The sequence below is a fragment of the Chrysochloris asiatica genome, unplaced genomic scaffold (genome assembly GCF_000296735.1).
Source record: "Chrysochloris asiatica unplaced genomic scaffold, ChrAsi1.0 scaffold00380, whole genome shotgun sequence".
In the NCBI taxonomy this organism is placed as follows: domain Eukaryota; kingdom Metazoa; phylum Chordata; class Mammalia; order Afrosoricida; family Chrysochloridae; genus Chrysochloris; species Chrysochloris asiatica.
Window position 1 is genome coordinate 1,792,938 of NW_006408898.1, and position 16,817 is coordinate 1,809,754.

At 39.5% G+C, this 16,817-nt stretch overlaps 1 protein-coding gene across 1 annotated transcript in view; it reads left to right on the forward strand.

Annotated features, from left to right (window-relative positions):
- Nucleotides 1-12,569, forward strand: part of ANAPC1 (anaphase promoting complex subunit 1) — a 110,893-nt gene extending 98,324 nt beyond the window's left edge. Inside the window, exons 44-47 of the mRNA XM_006876451.1 lie at nt 1,863-1,958; nt 3,361-3,559; nt 5,039-5,173; nt 12,454-12,569. Coding sequence (XP_006876513.1) covers nt 1,863-1,958; nt 3,361-3,559; nt 5,039-5,173; nt 12,454-12,569 — 546 coding nt within the window. The remainder of the gene's footprint in view (nt 1-1,862; nt 1,959-3,360; nt 3,560-5,038; nt 5,174-12,453) is intronic.
- Nucleotides 12,570-16,817: the final 4,248 nt, after the last annotated feature.

The following is a 16,817-nucleotide window of genomic DNA, read 5'->3' on the forward strand; positions in this document are numbered from 1 at the left end:
CCAGAGAATCTTTCAATAACGAAAGTCAAGGCTTGAATTTTTTCTTCAGTTCCCCTAGCTTGAGAAATGGTGACTGTGTTCTTCCTTTTTGGTTTTCTAATTCCAGAACATTCTAGGATAAGTTATTTTCGCTGCCATACAAGCAGTACTGTGTTTATACCATTCCTTGCTCCTCTCTTTGGTGGTGGTGGTGGTGGTGTTATGTGCCGTGGAGTCAGTTCCGACTCATAGCGACCCTGTACAGGATTTCTGAGGCTGTAAATCTTTATGGGAGCAGAACACCTCATCTTTCTCCCAGGGAACAGCTGGTCGTTTCGAATTGCTAACCTTGCGGTTAGCCCAATTTATAACCACTACGCTACCAGAGCTGCTCTTTGGTGTTATAGCAGTAATTATTTCTTTATGTTTCATATACCTGGCAACATAATTTTATCCTTGACTTTTATATATTTGTTCTTAAAAATCATGACGGACAGAACATTTAGAATTATCAAGCATGACTACCTTATTACTAGCCCTTATACTTGTGTGTTACTGTGGGATAAGCACTGGAGTGCTAATCTCATGATCAATGGTTCAAATCCACCAGTCACTCCTTGGAAACCCTATATAGGGTCACTAGAGAGGAACGGATCCAATAGTACGTAACAGCAGCAGCAACAAACTTGTCAAAGGGAATGTGGTGGCTTTGTAAGATAAATAGTGGACTGCAGACCACAAAATTGCCAGTTTGAACCCACCAGCCACTCTTCAGGAGAAAGATGAGACTTTCTTCTCCTGCACACATCTGTGCCTCAGAAACCTTATACAAGGTTGCTTTGAGTTGGAACTGACTGAAAGGTATTTAACAACAACAATAATATTTGACCAAGCATTTCTCATTATTGTTCTTGTTGTTAAATGACATCGAGTTAGTTCTGACTCATAGATACACTATCTAAGGTTTCCGAGGAATGGCTGGTGAGTTTGAACTGCCAACCTTGGGTCTAGAACAGTATCCTGCAGAGCCACACCAGGAATCCTTCCCATCATTAGGGATCTTTTTATGTATAGATTTGAATGTTTTCTAGTGTCTTTTTTTCTTCCATCTATAGTACTCATTTAGTAATTTTTATAATGCCAGTCTCGTGGATATGAACTTTCTCAGCTTCTGTTTGACTGGGAATGTTTTAATTTCACCCTTATTTTTGGAGGATAGTTTCACTGGATATAGTATTCTGGGTTGACATTTTGGTTTCTTAGTATTTAAATACATCATTCCATTGCCTTCTGTCCTCCATTGTTTTTCAGGAAAGTTTAGCATTTAATCTTACTGTTGGTGTTCCTTTGTATGTGACTTTTCCTCGCTCACTGTTTCAGGGTTCTCTGTTTACCTTTAATTTTGAAAGCCTAACTGTGATGTTTTGGTGTAGAGATCCTTGAGTTCATATTGCCTGAAGTGCTTTGAGCTTCTTGGGATTTGATGGTTCTTGTCCTTTGTCAGATTGGGGAAATTTTCTGTGATTTTTTTTTTTCCCCCAGATATTTTTTCTGTTCCTTTCTCTCATTTAATACTCAAATTCCCATGAGTATAATAAGTTTCTTATTTGTGTTCCATAATTTCATTAAACGTCCTCAGCGTACCTGAGCTGTCATTCATGTTGCACTTTAACATATGTAATGAAGTGTCTTTATCTTTTAATTTGCTGATTCTTTATGTTATTTTTAATGTGGCATGTGCTGTGATTTTGCAGCAATAGCTGCTTTACTCTTTTAGTCATTTATTTGGCGTTTAAGAATAGTATTTAATAATTAGCATATAATTGATTCTTCAGTTTTAAATACACATTGATGTGCTATAAGAAGCTTCTGATTTTCTCCAGAAACAGGAAATTCTGGACCTATTTTCTTCAGTCCTCTATGAATGTGTTACACAGGAGACCCCAGAGATGTTGCCTGCATACATAGCAATGGATCAGGTATAGTTTTAGAAACATGTTCTAATTGAGATTTGTCTTGTATTTCAAGTATTGTATTAAACAGGAAAGTAAGGTTCTATATATATTCATTTTTTTTTTTTTTTTTTTAGTTTCTCATTTGCCTTTAGAAATTTAAAAACCATTGCATCAAAATTAGTAAATAGTGATTTGTTGTTGTTAAGTGCTGTCGAGTCAATTCCGACCCATAGCGAGCCTGTATAGCATTTCCGAGGAGCAGCTGGTGAGCTTGAACTGCTGACTTTGAAGTTCAAACAGCTTTGCAGTCTGTCGCATCAACCCACAGCGCCGCACCAGGACTCCAGATAGTGATATAGGGAGCTAGATTTAGTTCATGTCTAAATTTTTTTGTGTGTTAATGGCTAAAGGAGCCTAATGAAGTATTGCAGAAAATAATGTGTAGCAGCTTTCCGTAAACATCCCTTCTGGTTGCAACTATAGACTTTACAGGGGTCCCATGATATCACTCATAAATAACACAGACGCGTCATTAAATCTGAACGTGCTATATAGATTTAGCATACATACTGTGCAGATGTTTGGTGTATCTATTTCCTCATTTAGATTATGATTTGGTTAAAGAAAATGGGTCTTAAACATATCAGTGATGTTATTTCTACCTTCTGCCCTACCCCTGGGATCCCTTGGTTTTCCAGAGGTAGAGCTTTGAACCAGTTAATTCTGGCTTGACTCACTGCTTGAGAATATGCCTTTCTACTCCAGGTACTGACTTAGAATCTACATTTTAACAATATCCCCACTGTTATGTATCATTGTCTGCATTCAAAAGAATTACATGGGGATCCTGTTAAAATGTAGGTTCTGACTCAGTATATCTGGAGGCGGAAGGCCCCATCTCAGCAGGAGGTTGAACTGGAATGAACCAGTTCCAAATCTTAACTGGAATGAACTAGTTCTAAATCTTGTCTGACTTGACTGGCTGTAGCTCCATGTTGTTGTGAAGAGCCGTCGAGTCAGCTGCAACGCATAGCGACCCTGTATAGGGCTTCCGAGGAACCACCAAACTTGTACTTCAAACTGACTTTGGGGTCAAGTGCCTATCCCAGGACTCTATAATAAGTCTTGATTGTTCAGAGCTGTTGCACTAAAATTGAGCTGAGTTGGTTTCATTGCTTTTACCTGAAAGCTGTTCGTATGAGGGCTATATTAAAGAAAGTAGGTTCTGTATATGGAGCCAGTAAAAGGCTTTTCTGTGTGCCAGAATATATCAAAACACAGACTGGATTGTTCCACTGTCTTTATTAACTTTATGAACCACCTTTCTAAAAGGCAGCATGCTCTAGTACACACCTCTGAGGAAGAGACAATTGGAGCAACTTAACCCTTTCATGAAGTGAATTGTTATTTCTCTTCTCCCTTCAAGGCTATCAGAAGACTAGGAAGGAGAGAAATGTCCGAGACATCTGAACTTTGGCAGATAAAGTTGGTACTGGAGTTTTTCAGCTCCAGAAGTCACCAGGAGCGACTGCAGAACCACCTGAAGCGAGGCCTCTTCCTGAACTCTGAATTCCTCCCTGTTGTGAAGTGCACTATTGATAACACTCTGGACCAGTGGCTGCAAGGTAGTCAGTGTTGTAGTCTCTGTGCTTCTAAGATACACTGGCTTGGGCTTTTCTGTTTTATGGTGGATATTTTGTTTTTTAAACTGGTAAGTAAGATAAATCTGATTGTAACTCAGAATGATCATAGATTGAATGTTTCCATTTGGGTAAATTAGACTCTGATAATGTACTTCACCATCTTAAAAAATAGTACAATTAGCCTGCATATAAACCATGCAGAGAACATATGAGTGAATCCATGATCATGAGTCAACACATGGGTTCTTGTTTGGCCAGCTCTGTTGATCAGTCAGTGAGTAGCGTGGGCATCATTAACTATGACTTTCTCTCAATGTGACACGAGCACAAGGCCATTATGAAGTTGCTCGTAACAGTGAAGAGTTGGTTCTGCTTCATATGAGACAAATGGTTTACGTTTTGGAATGATGTCTTATGTTTGACCAGTGCCTGAAATGGATTTTGAGTAGTTAACTCCTTGAAATTTGTGTTCTTTTTGGTTAATTCAAATGCTTCTACTGTATATCTGATGTCAGCTGAATTTGCATAAATACTAGCCTTAATAATATAATATCAGTAGTAGCAATTCTTGATTCTTTAAATCTATTAGTAGTAACTAGAACCTAAGAGTTTGAACATAGTTCCATTAAAAACTATTCCTTTATAATAATAGATGAATTTCTGGGGTGGGGGGGTGGGTGGATGGGGATAATTATAAACCAGATTGTGAAGGATATAAATGGGAAATAGCTATTTCAAACTTCCAGTGTTCATGGTTATTTTATCTGATCATTTCATCTAGGATTCAAAAATATGTTGGGATGGTGTTTGCAGAGACAACCACTGTGAGCACTACACTTTAAGAGTTGTCATCACAATGTGTACTTTTGCCTGTGTGGCATTATTTCTTTCGCCTCTGTCTCCCACAGTATTCTAAGGTCCGTAATGACAGACCCATCTGCTTTGCTGCAGTAATTTCACAGTGGCTGCTTGCTATGCGCAATTCCAGTGAGTCAAGTCGTTGTTATTTGATTGGATGGTGTAAGATAGTTGCTATCCAAACTGGCTTTTCTTCAGAATCACCCATGGGCTTCATCCTGTGCCTTCTAAACCAGAATGATCTGTGCTACACACAGTGACACATGGAAGGAGGCAGGGTGGAAGGTTGAACAAGTAGTAGATTATGTGGTTCAGCAAGGACTTCAATAAGTAGGAAAAGGAATGCTTTTTAAAAGACCAAAACATTTTTTATACTGGTATGCGATTATATCGTGAAGCTGTAGAGGCATTAGAAGAGTGTAAGGGTGAGAACAGCATAATTGTACTCACTGTGGATTGTGCACCTGATCCCAGACATCTCTTCAAATAGGGATCTTTGATCTTGGTAGAAAGCTTGTAGGAATGGCTAGGAGAGCAAGCATTCCTTGTACATCTTAGTTCTGTGAATCAACTGGTTTGCTTCTGTTTGTGTTTCTCTTACAGCTGGGGGTGATGTGTGTGTACAAGCTTATCTCAGTGGACAGCCCTTTGAAGAATCACAACTGAGCATGCTGGCCTGCTTCCTCGTCTACCATTCAGTGCCTGCTCCACGGCACCTACCATCTATCGGATTAGAAGGTGAGTGCACAACCAAAGCCTCTATTACTGGCTCAGGAGCTGTGGTGGGGCAGTGGTTAAAGCGCTTGGCTGCCAACCCATAAAAGGTCCAATGTTGTAACCTGCTGCTTTATGGAAGAAAGCTGTGATAATCTAATTCTGTAATGATTTTTAGCTTTGGAAACTGTAAAAGCTTTGTGGCAGTTCTGCTCTGCCCTGTAGGGTTGCTAGCAGGCAGAGTAGACTTGAAGGCAGTGGATTGGTTGTTGGCTTAACACTGACTCGGACTTTTGGTTTCTTGGTAGGAGGAATTTCTACTGAGTTATTTTCTCTGAAACTTTCCTTTTCCTTTATGTTTGGATATCACTATTGAGAAGTTTTTCCTTGTAAAACTGAACTTGACCCATGTGTAAACTTTCATTTATGTTTGGAAAGGATAACTCCCTCTTCACAGTGCTACACGCTTGAGGTTATACTGAATAATCTAAATGTTCGTGGTATTTCTTTCTGTTAATTGATTTTATTAGTTATTTTTATTTTCTGGGTTCTTGGTGGTTATTTCAATCACATTATCTGAATATATAATGTTTTATAGATATTTAATTTTTATAATAAAATATTTGTAGTATATTAACACGTTTATAATATATTAATATTTATGATGTAATAGAAACTTTAAAAATGTAATTAGGTGCCTAATCTTGTGTGTTTGATTTTTTTTTGTAATACGAGTTTAAAATACTAGTATTGTTAGCATCTGGCTGTATTTTTCAGAATGTAGAATCAGATACAGTTTTCCCATTAAACTGAATAGTAAAATATTGTTGTTAAATGCCATCGAGTTGGTTCCGACCCATTGCGACCCTGAATAGGGTTTCCAAGGAGCAGCTAGTGAGCTTGAACTGCCAACCTTGCAGTTCAAATGGCTTTGCAATGTAGTTAATTGTAAATACAAATGGCTTTGCAATGTAGTTAATTGTAAATACCATTAATTAACTATTTGCGTCACCTTCAAGTTGCTGCCCTTTGGGGGTGATAGAATAACAGATTTTTGAAAGGGGTGAATATTGCTTTATTTTTATTCATTTAAGCTTAAATGTTAATATCATTACTAGTCATTTGCTGTTTTGAAAACTTCAGGCAAAAATGCACATACAAAGACTTCTAGTTCTGGCTAGGATGGAACTGTATCTATTAGACTGCCTTTGCCAAAAAACAAATACAGCATTAGATAAAATACTCGGCTATGAAAACTTAGCCATAACCAAATACCTTGAATGAATAAGTCACTCTGAATGGAGTCTCAGGACCATGGTCTGGGGGACACCAACGTCAGTTTGCATAATAGAATCCCCAGAAACAGTGTTCTACATCCTACTTTGATGAGTGATATCTGGGGTCTTAAAAGCTTATGAGCAGTCATCTGTAGTACAATTATTGGTCTCCATCTGGAACCAAGAAGAGTAAAAAAAATCAAAGATGCATAAAAACATCTTTACTCTAAAGGGACTGGTGGACCACGTGAACTCAAGTCTCCTTAAAACTAGAAGAATTAGGTGGTGCCTGGCTACCACTACTAACAAAACAAAGTTATGAAAAATGACCAGAGGTGGGACCCCTAAAATTATGGCCCTTAGACACCCTTCAAGCTTGGAAGTTAACTCACCCCCATGGCTCAGCGTTCAGCCAAATGACAGGCCTCTAAGTGCACGATAATATTCTTTAGAACAGCCAACCATTCAAGTTCCAAAGGACATCCTGTGCCCACAGAGAAAGCTCAAAAGGCAGGGAAGGGTAGAAAAGAAGGGCAAACGCAAAGAAAGAGCACAGAGAGGAAGTGGGACAATTGCTGTAATCTTATGGGGACTGCATTCAATGCTACAAAACAAAATGTGTCTGTATTTTTGAATGGAAAACTAGTTTACCCTGTAAACTTTCACTCAAATTATAATACAAATTTTAAAAATATCTTGAAGTAGTCTTTAAAACAAGGCACTCTGGTAGCGTAGTGGTTATGAATCAGGCTGCGGGCTGCAAGGTCAGCTAATTGAAACTAACAGCTGTTTTGCGGGAGAAAGATGAGGTTTTCTGTTCCCGTAAAGATTTACAGCCTCGGAAACCCTGTTCAGGGTCGCTATGAGTCGCAACTGACTCCATGGCACATAACAATAACAACAGTCTCTAAAACAATAAAACAGAATTATAGCTAATACGCTAACAAAAGAGTTAAAATAGAATCATAAAAATCGTTGGAAAGAGTCAGAAAAAGAGGGAAGGGAGACTAGAGAACAGACGGGAGACAAAACCAGTAGTGGGATGAGAGCATTAAGCCTAGCCACATCAGTAATCCCACTTCTGCACTGTCAGATTGTTGTACTATCATAGCTTGTGTGTTGCTGTGATGCTGGAAGGAAAGCTATGCCACTGGTAGTTTAAATATTAGCAGATCCCTAGTGGACAAGTTTCTGCAGAACTTCCGGAATAATACTGACTAGGAAGAAGGAGAGACAGACAACGTCTGAATGGATACTCACTGAAAACCTTATTGTGAAGACAAAAATGGAGTAAAGCTTTCAGGACCTTCACTTGTTGATGGGGCAGAGCTCAAAATGAGGAGAAACAACTGCAAACATCCATTTATAATTAGAAAATGGAATGTATGAAGTATAAATCTAGGAAAATTGGAAGTTGTCACAAATGAAATGGAGTGACTAAAGATTGCTATCCTAGGCATTGGTGAGCTGAAATGGACTGGCATCGGCTGTTTTGAATTAGACAATCACATGGTTTACTGTGCCGGCAACAACATATTCAAGAGGAATGGAGTCACGCTCATTATCAAAAAGAGCATTTTAAGATCTACTTTGAAGTGCATTGCTGTCTATGATAGGATAATATCCAGATGCCTACAAGGAAGACCAGTTAATACCACTGTTATTCAAATTTATGCACCAACCACTGAGCCAGTGAGGATGAAAATTGAAGAATTCTGCCAACTTCTTCAGTCTGAAATTGATAAAACATGCAATCAAGATGTACTGATAATTACTGGTAATTGGAATATGAAGGTCGGAAACAACGACGAAGGATCAATAGTTGGAAAATATGACCTTGGTGATAGAAATGACCCTGGAGAACACACGATAGACTTTTGCAAGACCAATGACTTGTTCATTGCAAATACCTTTTTTAACAGCTTAAAATATACATGGACCTCACCACATGAAATACAGATGAATCAAATTGACTACATCTATTGGGAAGAAACAGTGGGAAAGCTCCGTATCATCAACCAAAACAAGGTGAGGTAACATCTGTGGAACAGACCAGCAATTGATTATATTTACATTCAGGCTGTGCATACAAGAACGTTAAAGAAGAACATTAAAACAAGTCCAAGAGAGTCAAAATGATCATGAGCATATATCCCACCTGAATTTTAGTGACCATCTCAGACCAGATTTAATGCATTGGACACTAATAATCGAAAACCAGAAGAGTTGCTAGATGACATCAAGAACATCATAGAGGAAGAAACCAAAAGTTATTAAAAAGACAGGAAAGAAAGAAAAGACCCATTTGAAAATATACAAGCCTCAACTTGTGATATTGAAGGATTTTATAGGTAAAAATAGTGAATGGTGCAAAAAGCATCAAAAGAACATGGCAGTACTAAAAAAATAATTCTTTCAGGGTTACCAGGGATGGGAGGGAGGAGGGGACAATAACTCACAGGTTAGGGGATAGGCATATGATACTGGGGTGATGGGGAGGGCAATAAAGTAGGAGGGGAAGGGCAATGCACAAAAAGAAGAAAGGGGGTAGAGGAATAGGGATGGTAGGGAAAGACTAGAAGTTATATGTGGGCTAAATGTACAGCCTTGGAAAAACAAGGCTTTATGACATAAGGGGAATCCTGGTGTGGCACTGTGGGTTAATGTGCTGGACTGCAAAGTCGGTTTGAACTGCAAAGGTGTACAGTTCAAGCTCACCAACCTCTCCTAGGAAACCACCCTATACAGGGTCGCTATAGGTTGGAACCAACTTGATGGCACTTAACAGCAACATGACATAGGGATCAAGACATAGTCTAAATGGGTAAAAGAGGAGAAATAATGTTAAGGTGCTTGACATATGGATATTGGATTACCCTGCCTGCTAGTGTAATACATATATTTCAGTACATAGAAAGGAATATTGCGGAAGATGATTACAGAAAGCTTGTAAGCCCATCTTCAGCTTATAACTGATGAGATTATCTGAAAGGGGACTAGAATGTACCCAGGGAAACAGGCTTCTTGTTAAGCCTTGGTGGAGTGTGGGGCCTTAGGTAGAATCCTGTGCCCTACCCAGCACCTTTGGGTGTGGGACAGTACCAGTTGAAAAGACACACAGACCAACCTGGAAAGGATAGAGGAACAGAAGATATTTTTTGAAAGAAAGACCAGTGGGGTATGGGGAGAGTGAAAAAAGCAGACTGTTGGCTGTGACAGCATCAAGAAAGCTGTTTCCCCTGGAGCCATCAAGGCAAGAAAAGTCAGCCTGTCAGGAGGGTAAACCCCTTGCTAAGACTGAAAAGAAAAAGGAGCACTCTTGTATGCTTGCTTCCTGGTCAACTTGTGAGTGGAAGTGGGGGAAATGCAGCAAAGAAGACATCGGCTGAGATTAGCCATATTCCATAATTGTTATGAATAATTGAGACTATTACAACTTTAAAGGTATAAGTTTTGTAACAGAAAGGAGGAAGTAGTTAATCTTACATTCTAAGAACAGAGGACTATCAAAAGAGAAGAGCAGGAGTGGAATGTGGGACTCTATCCAAAGAAACAGCGACACCAGAGATGGAGGCAGAGATGATGACATCGAGAGATAGAGCAGCTGAGGACTCTAGACTCATGGAAAGAGAAAGGCTGTGTGCTGGCGGCCAGTAGGCAGGCTTACAGAATGTGCCCTTTGGTTGTTTAAATGATGATATATTCCTGAGTGTTTTTGTGTGCATCCTCCCTCCCATGTCCCACACCCCCCAAGAAAAAACCAGAGGGAATAGAAGCAAATACTGTTGAATGATATTGCATGGAGGAGATTGTAGTCATTGCAATGAAAAAATGATTGTAAAACCAGTATTCTCCCATGTAACCCATCACCCAATTCACAATAAAAACTTAAAAAAAAAAAAAAAAAAAGTTAAAGTGAATAAAGGTAAATACTGTTAACTAATGGTACATGAAGGGCGTTCCAATCATTGTAATGAAGCAAAGTATATGGTATGTTGAATGTAAAACTGATGATATGCTCTAGAAATTTTCACTCAATTTATAATAAAAACTTTTTTAAAAAAAAAAAGAGGCAGAAAAGCAAAATGAGAAGTCTTTTGTTTTTTTTTAAAATTGCAAATGATACATCCTTGCTTGCTGGAAGCCAAAATACTTACAGAAGATCAAAGACTACAGCATTCAGTATGAATTACAGCTCATTTTAAAGAAAGGAAAAATCTTCACAACTGTACTAATAAATAACATTATGATAAATGGAGAAAAGATTGAAGTTGTCAAAGACTTCATTTTACATGGATCCACAATCAATACTGCTAAAAGCAGCAGTCACAAAAATTAAATGATTTAGGAGCTCTGGTAGCGTAGTGGTTACGAATCGGGCTGTGATCCTTAAGGCCAGCAGTTCGAAACTACCAGCCGTTCCGCGGGAGAAAGATGAGGCTTTCTGCTACCGTAAAGATTTACAGCCTCGGAAACCCTGTACAGGGTCGCTATGGGTCGGAACCGACTCTAAGGCACTTAACAACAACAACAACATTGCATTAGGTAAATCTGGTAAATCTGTAAAAGGTCTCCTTAAAATGTTCAAGGGCAAAGATACCTGTTTGAGGTCTAGGGTGCACCTGACCCAAGCCATGGTATTTTCAGTGCTCTCATATGCATGTGAATGTTAGATAATGAATAAGGAAGACAGTAGAAGAATTTAAGCATTTGAGTTGTGGTGTTGGAGAAGAATATTAAAAGTACCGTGGATTGCCAGATGAATAAACAAATCTATATTTGGAGAAATTCAGCCAGAATGCTGGTGAGACTTTATCTCATACTTGAGACAGTTTATTAGGAGTGACCAGTCCCTGGAGAAGGGTGTTATGCTCGATAAAGTGGAGAGTCAGAGTAAAAGAGGAAGACCCTCAGCAAGATGGACTGGTACAGTGGCAGCAGCTGTAGGCTTAAGCATACCAGCGATTGTGAGGGTGGGGCAGGGTGGGACAGGGTTTCATTCTGTTCACAGCATCAGTATGAGCTAGCGCCTACCCAACAGCGCCTAACAGCAACAGCAGCTCAGTAATCCCATCAGGTGTAATGGTCTCTTTTATTCCACAGTGTGTCAGCACGTTGGAGATGTTTTCATATCTCTTTATATATATTTGTTCTCTATATTTGGGTTTTAGTGATGTCTAGGGAATTCTATGGAGTAGTGATTTTAAAACTTATTTAGTTTCTTTCTAATTTCTGTTGAGAGTTATTAGCCATTTAATTCACAAACTGACTAGCAGAGCCCAGTAAAAGGCATACTTAGGAGAAACAATTGCCCTCCTCGTATTCTGCGCAGCAGTTTAACTCATTCTTGTATCATGCGTTTACCAGAAAGCCCCTTGTCATGAGACTCCGCTCATCCTCATAGGGTCTGACGGCCTATGTGTACCATCCTGCTGTCTGTATGTCTATTAGAATGCTTTCTGGGCCTTAGAGTCACAGTGCTGGGGGAAAGAGGAAAAAGGAAGGTGAACTTTAGGTAACGAACATCCCTTTAAAAGAACCGTGGTTCTAGGCCTTAACTGCACAGCAGAATCGCCTGGACAGCTATCACGGATCCCGGGGATGCACTCCAGATAGATGACGTGGAATCTGGAGGGCCCGGGTTGACTCATTGCTTTTTTAGAGGAAGAAGCATTAATTTCTGCTGCTCATTTTGATTCTGTGGGCTTTTTAGTTTGCCTGTCTGTTTTTTAGGTAGAATATTGAGTGCATGGAATAAGAATTATAAGTTTTAGGACAGTTTTAAAAAAGCGCTTAAATGGTAATTGAAGGTAGATAAATATACATAATTATTAATTATCTTTAAAGTATATATAATAATATTAATATCAGATACAGCTTTCTGAATTATGAATGGATAAATTTAATTTTTCATACCAAAAATTTCACAGTGAACTACAGAAATTCATAAAATTGCTACTGTTGTTGAAGAATTGTTTACGTAGGGAACGATACCTGCATAATTCTGCACCATTTCTATTTCTTTAGGGAGCACAAGCTTTGCTGAACTACTCTTCAAATTGAAACAACTGAAAATGCCGGTGCGAGCTTTGCTAAGATTGGCTCCTTTGCTTCTTGGAAATCCACAGCCCATGGTCATGTGATCATGTTTTACGGAATCCCTGCCCTGAAACGTGACTTGTGCACAGACTGTGACCAAATATCAACTTGAAGAAAACACATTTATAGGTTTTGTAATAACTAGAGGGAAATGAACTGCATAAACCTGTCTTTAGTGCCCCAGAGACGATGATGTTGTCATACTATGCTTTATTAAAGTCAGTTAAAATTTACTTTTGTAAATAAAGATTTTGATTTGTTTTCAGAACTGGTGAAGATTGCTTTATTATGAATCTTACAGAATTAGAGTGGTTGAAACTAGTGTGGCTATTATTTTTTAAAAGTCATTGAACTATGGCAATTCAGGTAAAATTAATTTATTAAAAAATGCAGTTTATTAAAGAGGTCAGAAAGCTTCCCTGTATGATTATTTCAAACTAGAGAAGGAGATCTATACACAAATGAAGAATTTTGCTCCAAGTAGCAAAACTATGCTTTGTAGTATTTTGATATTTGTAAATTTATGTAGATTTGTTTTGTGGCCTAAGACATGGTCTATTCTGGAGAATGTTCCATAAGAACTGGAGAAGAATGTGTATTGTGCAGTTGTTGGGTTGAATGCTCTGTACACATCTATGAGGTCCAGTTGGCTGATTGTGTTGTTTACTTCTTCTGTGTCTTTGTCAAGTTTCTTTCTGGTTGTTCTATCTATTTTTGAAAGCAGTGTATTAAAATCACACACTATTATTGTAAATTCATCTATTTCTTTCTAAAAATCTATTAGAGTTTGCTTTATATATTTTGGAGCTCTTTCATTGGGAGCATAGATGTTTATTATGGTTATTTCATCTTGTTCAATTGTCCCTTTAATCATGAGATAATGTCCATCTTTATCTATTATGCTGTTTTTTGCCTTAAAGTTTATTTTATCAGAGATAGTACTGCCACTCTTGTTCGCTTTTTATTGCAATTAGCTTGGTATCTTTTTTTTTCCATCCTTTGACTTTTAATCTGTTTTTGTCTCTGTGTGTGAGCTGTGTCTCTTGCAGACAGCATATTGAAGGATCATGTTTTCTTAGCCATTCTGCCACCCTCTGTCTCTTAACAGGTGTATTTAATCCATTTATATTCAGTGTAATTATCGGTAGGTATTAAAACTATGAAATTTACATATTGAGGAGTCTTCAAAAATTGTATATAAAAATAAAGTCAAAGTCCACTTCTACCCAAGCTTCAGAGAATGCCTCTGTGCTAGGGATTTCTAGACTAGATGGTGATGAAAGATTCTCATATGTGGGTGTTTCCAGCTGCAGGCTGCTAGCACAGGAAGAAGAAACCTCCCTGTTGTCTGAATTCCACTAGGTCCCTGTGCTTCCTCAATAGCCCCTGGGACTGTAAACCAGTAGAAGCTGAAAAAAACATCCACTGATTTAAAATTTCTTCCACACCCTGAAATGTGGCATTTAGCTTTTAAAGTAAATATTAAAGCAAATGGAAATGTGCCTGTCATTGAGATTCTGGTAAAACCAATGTGCCCTTTGCTTTTGCAGACGCTAAACCATCTGCGTGACTGCCCCAGAGATGTTTTATTGTTAATTATGTGATAGTTTACATGGGAGAACATTAGCTTTACATTCATCCTATTATACATCGTTTCATTGCCGTGGTTATAGTCCCCTCCATGCATCATCAACCAACTAAAGGGTATACCCTGCAAGCCTGCCCCCATTCCTCAGCACACAGCTCCTCTCCCTCTCTGGGTCTAGAGTCCCCAGCCGCTCCGTCTCCACGTCATCGTCTCTGCCTCCATCTCTGGCGTCACTGTTTGTCTGGGTAGGATCTCGTACTCCGCTCGTCTCCCATTTTTATATTTCTGTATTTTCAAAGCATACAGCTTCCTCCTCTTAATTCTCATCTTGGTTTTAGCCTTGGATACACACATATTGTATACTCATTGCCTCCCATAAGTTCTGCTACTGAAGTTTCCCTGTCCTGTCTGCATTAGATAAAGGAGTAGTAAATTGCTTAGGGAAGTCCCAAGCACAGCTCCCTCTGAGATACTGTTTGTATAAAACTGGATGATTTTCTCTTATCTTGTTTCTCCCCCTTCTTATCTCCTCTTTTCCTGGTCATCTTCCAGTTGTTTCTTTGACCTCTTTCTGTAACATCCTCTTCTTGGGTGATCTAGGACCCTTCCTGGACTTTTTCTTCCTTCTCCCTGTTTGTTGAGGCTCCAGCTTTGGAAGTCTCTGGGTTCCCTTGGGTTCTCCTCCCTCCAGGACCCTTTCTCAGGACACCAGGGGCCTTTTTTTTGGCTGACACCAGTTGCAGATTGGAGCCACTGTCCCATTTGGCTGGCTTTGGTACTTCAGGTCAGGCTGCTACGATGCAGGCTTTCCCTGAGCCCTCTCTCTAGAGGCCTGAGGAAAGCTGGAGGAAGCTGCGGCTGCTTCCTGGGATCTAGGAACGAGGCAGCTGCTTCCTTCCTTGTTGGGGGCTTGGGGAGGTGGAGTGGACAGGAGCTACAATCAAAGAGGGAGAGTGAGATCAGAGAAGAGAAGAAGGCAAATATCTGAGCCGGTAACTTCTCAGATGCCCGCCTGGTGCGTGTTAGCAAGTTGCTTAGAGAAAATCCACTCACCCTGACTGTTATTGTAAGTGACAAAGCCCAAGAAAGGGAAATGAGAGCTAAAGTCCCCCTATACTCATTTGTTGTTATTAAGTGCTGTCAAGTCGATTTTGACCCATAGCAACCCTGTATAGGGTTTCCGAGGAGCGACTGGTGAGCTTGAACCACCAACCTTGCAGTTCAAAGGGCTTTGCAGTCTGGTACATTAGCCCACAGCACCACACCTATACTCAGTACCTGCCATTAAGTCGATTCCAACTCATAGTAACCCTGTAGGACTGAGTAGAGCTCCCCATGGGGTTTCCAAGGCTGTAATCTTTATGGAAGCAGACTGACTGTCACATTGTTCTCCTGTGGAGCAATTGGTGGTTTGAACTGATGACCTTTCGGTTAGCAGTCGAGTGCTTAACCACTAAGCTACCAAGGCTTCTTATAGGATGGACCAATATGGTGGTTCTGGATCCTCAAATAAAAAAGCTTGTGGATGAATTAGACTTAAACTTCATACCACACTTGGTTTACCTCTTTACTCCACCATATAAGATAAGGCTCCCATAAAGATTTACAGTCTGAGAAATCCTATGTTGTTGTTAAGTGCTGTCGAGTTCATTCTGACCCAGAACAACACTGTATAGGGTTTCCAAGGAGCAGCTGGTGAATTTGAACCACCGACCTTGCAGTTGAGTGCTTATCCTGCGGCACCACACCAGGACTCTTCAGAAACTCTACGGAGCAGTTTTATTCTGTCCTCTAGGTTTGCGTTACATCGGCGTTGACTCAATAGGAGTGGGTTTAGTGTATAGTAAGCAATCAAAGGAGCTCTGGTAGCGTAGTGGTTGCGAATCGGGCTGTGAACCACAAGGTCAGCAGTTCAAAACTACAAGCTGTTCCGTGGGAGAAAGATGAGGTGTTCTGCTCCTGTAAAGATCTGCAGCCTCAGAAACTCTGTACAGGGTCACTATGAGTGGGAACCGATTCCACGGTACTTAACAATAACAACAAGCATGTGACATGTGGCTAGTGAAATGAGGAACAGAATTGTTAAATTTAATTGAATTGCTATTTTTTAAAATGGGTTGCATCTTTGTTTTAAAACTTTTTTATTGTGAATTAATTATTAATTTTACACAATGAATTCAAAGTTAAATAGTTACATGTCATGAATGCATATTGGATTGGACAGTGGAATCCAAGTGATGTTCCCAAACCTGCCAAGTTTAGTCCTGCTTCGTGCCTTTGTCCTGCCCTCTCTCCCCACCCACCCTATCTCCTGGTCCATTTACACCCCAGCCCCAGATGTGTCACTTCCTTGTCACTGCTCAGGGCTGGCTCTGATGTCACGTCAGAGAACTTCTGGAGAGTCCCATCTTAGACAGCTCCCCTGCCCTGGCTCATAGCCTGTCATTAGATGTTGCTGACTTTTCAAAGGTCCTGCCCTGCATTCATCACTGACAGAGAGCAACATACTTCCATGCTTGCTTTTTGTGTTCTTCAATTAACTTTTCTTTTTTTTGAACATAGAGAAAGCAAAAGCTTGTTGATTTATTTTTTATCACTAATCTCTAAAATTTTGACTGGTGGTAATAAGTCAGTGAATCTTTGTGGGCAGAGGATACATCACTTGGTTTATTCTGAAATGTCTTAGTAACTGAACATTTAACTG